The 254-nt window shown below is 36.6% G+C and overlaps 1 protein-coding gene across 1 annotated transcript in view; it reads left to right on the top strand.

Annotated features, from left to right (window-relative positions):
* The window catches only part of LOC109541556 (heat shock protein 68), a gene marked incomplete in the record, with an annotated part of 6,487 nt that extends 6,362 nt beyond the window's left edge, over window positions 1-125 (top strand). Inside the window, 1 exon segment of the mRNA XM_048668359.1 lies at window positions 1-125. Within this exon segment, the coding sequence (XP_048524316.1) occupies window positions 1-9 (9 nt within the window).
* Between the last annotated feature and the right edge of the window lie 129 nt (window positions 126-254).

Below are 254 nucleotides of genomic sequence, written 5' to 3'. Positions count from 1 at the left end.
GTTGGGTAGCTTTACGATCGATAATTTGCCTTCTGGTAAAGCTGGTGACATCAAATTCGAAGTAGTATTTCATTTAGACGAAGACGGAATATTAGAAGTATCAGCGCGAGAAACATCTACAGGCAAACACAATAAACTAATTGTGACACTAGGGGAATTCCGACTTTGTGATCATGAAATAAGACAATGCATAGAAAACGCCGAGCAAAACAAAAAGGATGATGAGTTATTTGGTTCGTATGTAAGTTATTTAT

This window comes from Dendroctonus ponderosae, unplaced genomic scaffold (genome assembly GCF_020466585.1).
Source record: "Dendroctonus ponderosae isolate FM_Combo_2020 unplaced genomic scaffold, Dpon_F_20191213v2 Dpon_F_20191213_7, whole genome shotgun sequence".
NCBI lineage: Eukaryota > Metazoa > Arthropoda > Insecta > Coleoptera > Curculionidae > Dendroctonus > Dendroctonus ponderosae.
The sequence above is the reverse complement of the archived record's forward strand: the minus strand, read 5'-3'. Positions and strand labels throughout refer to the sequence as shown.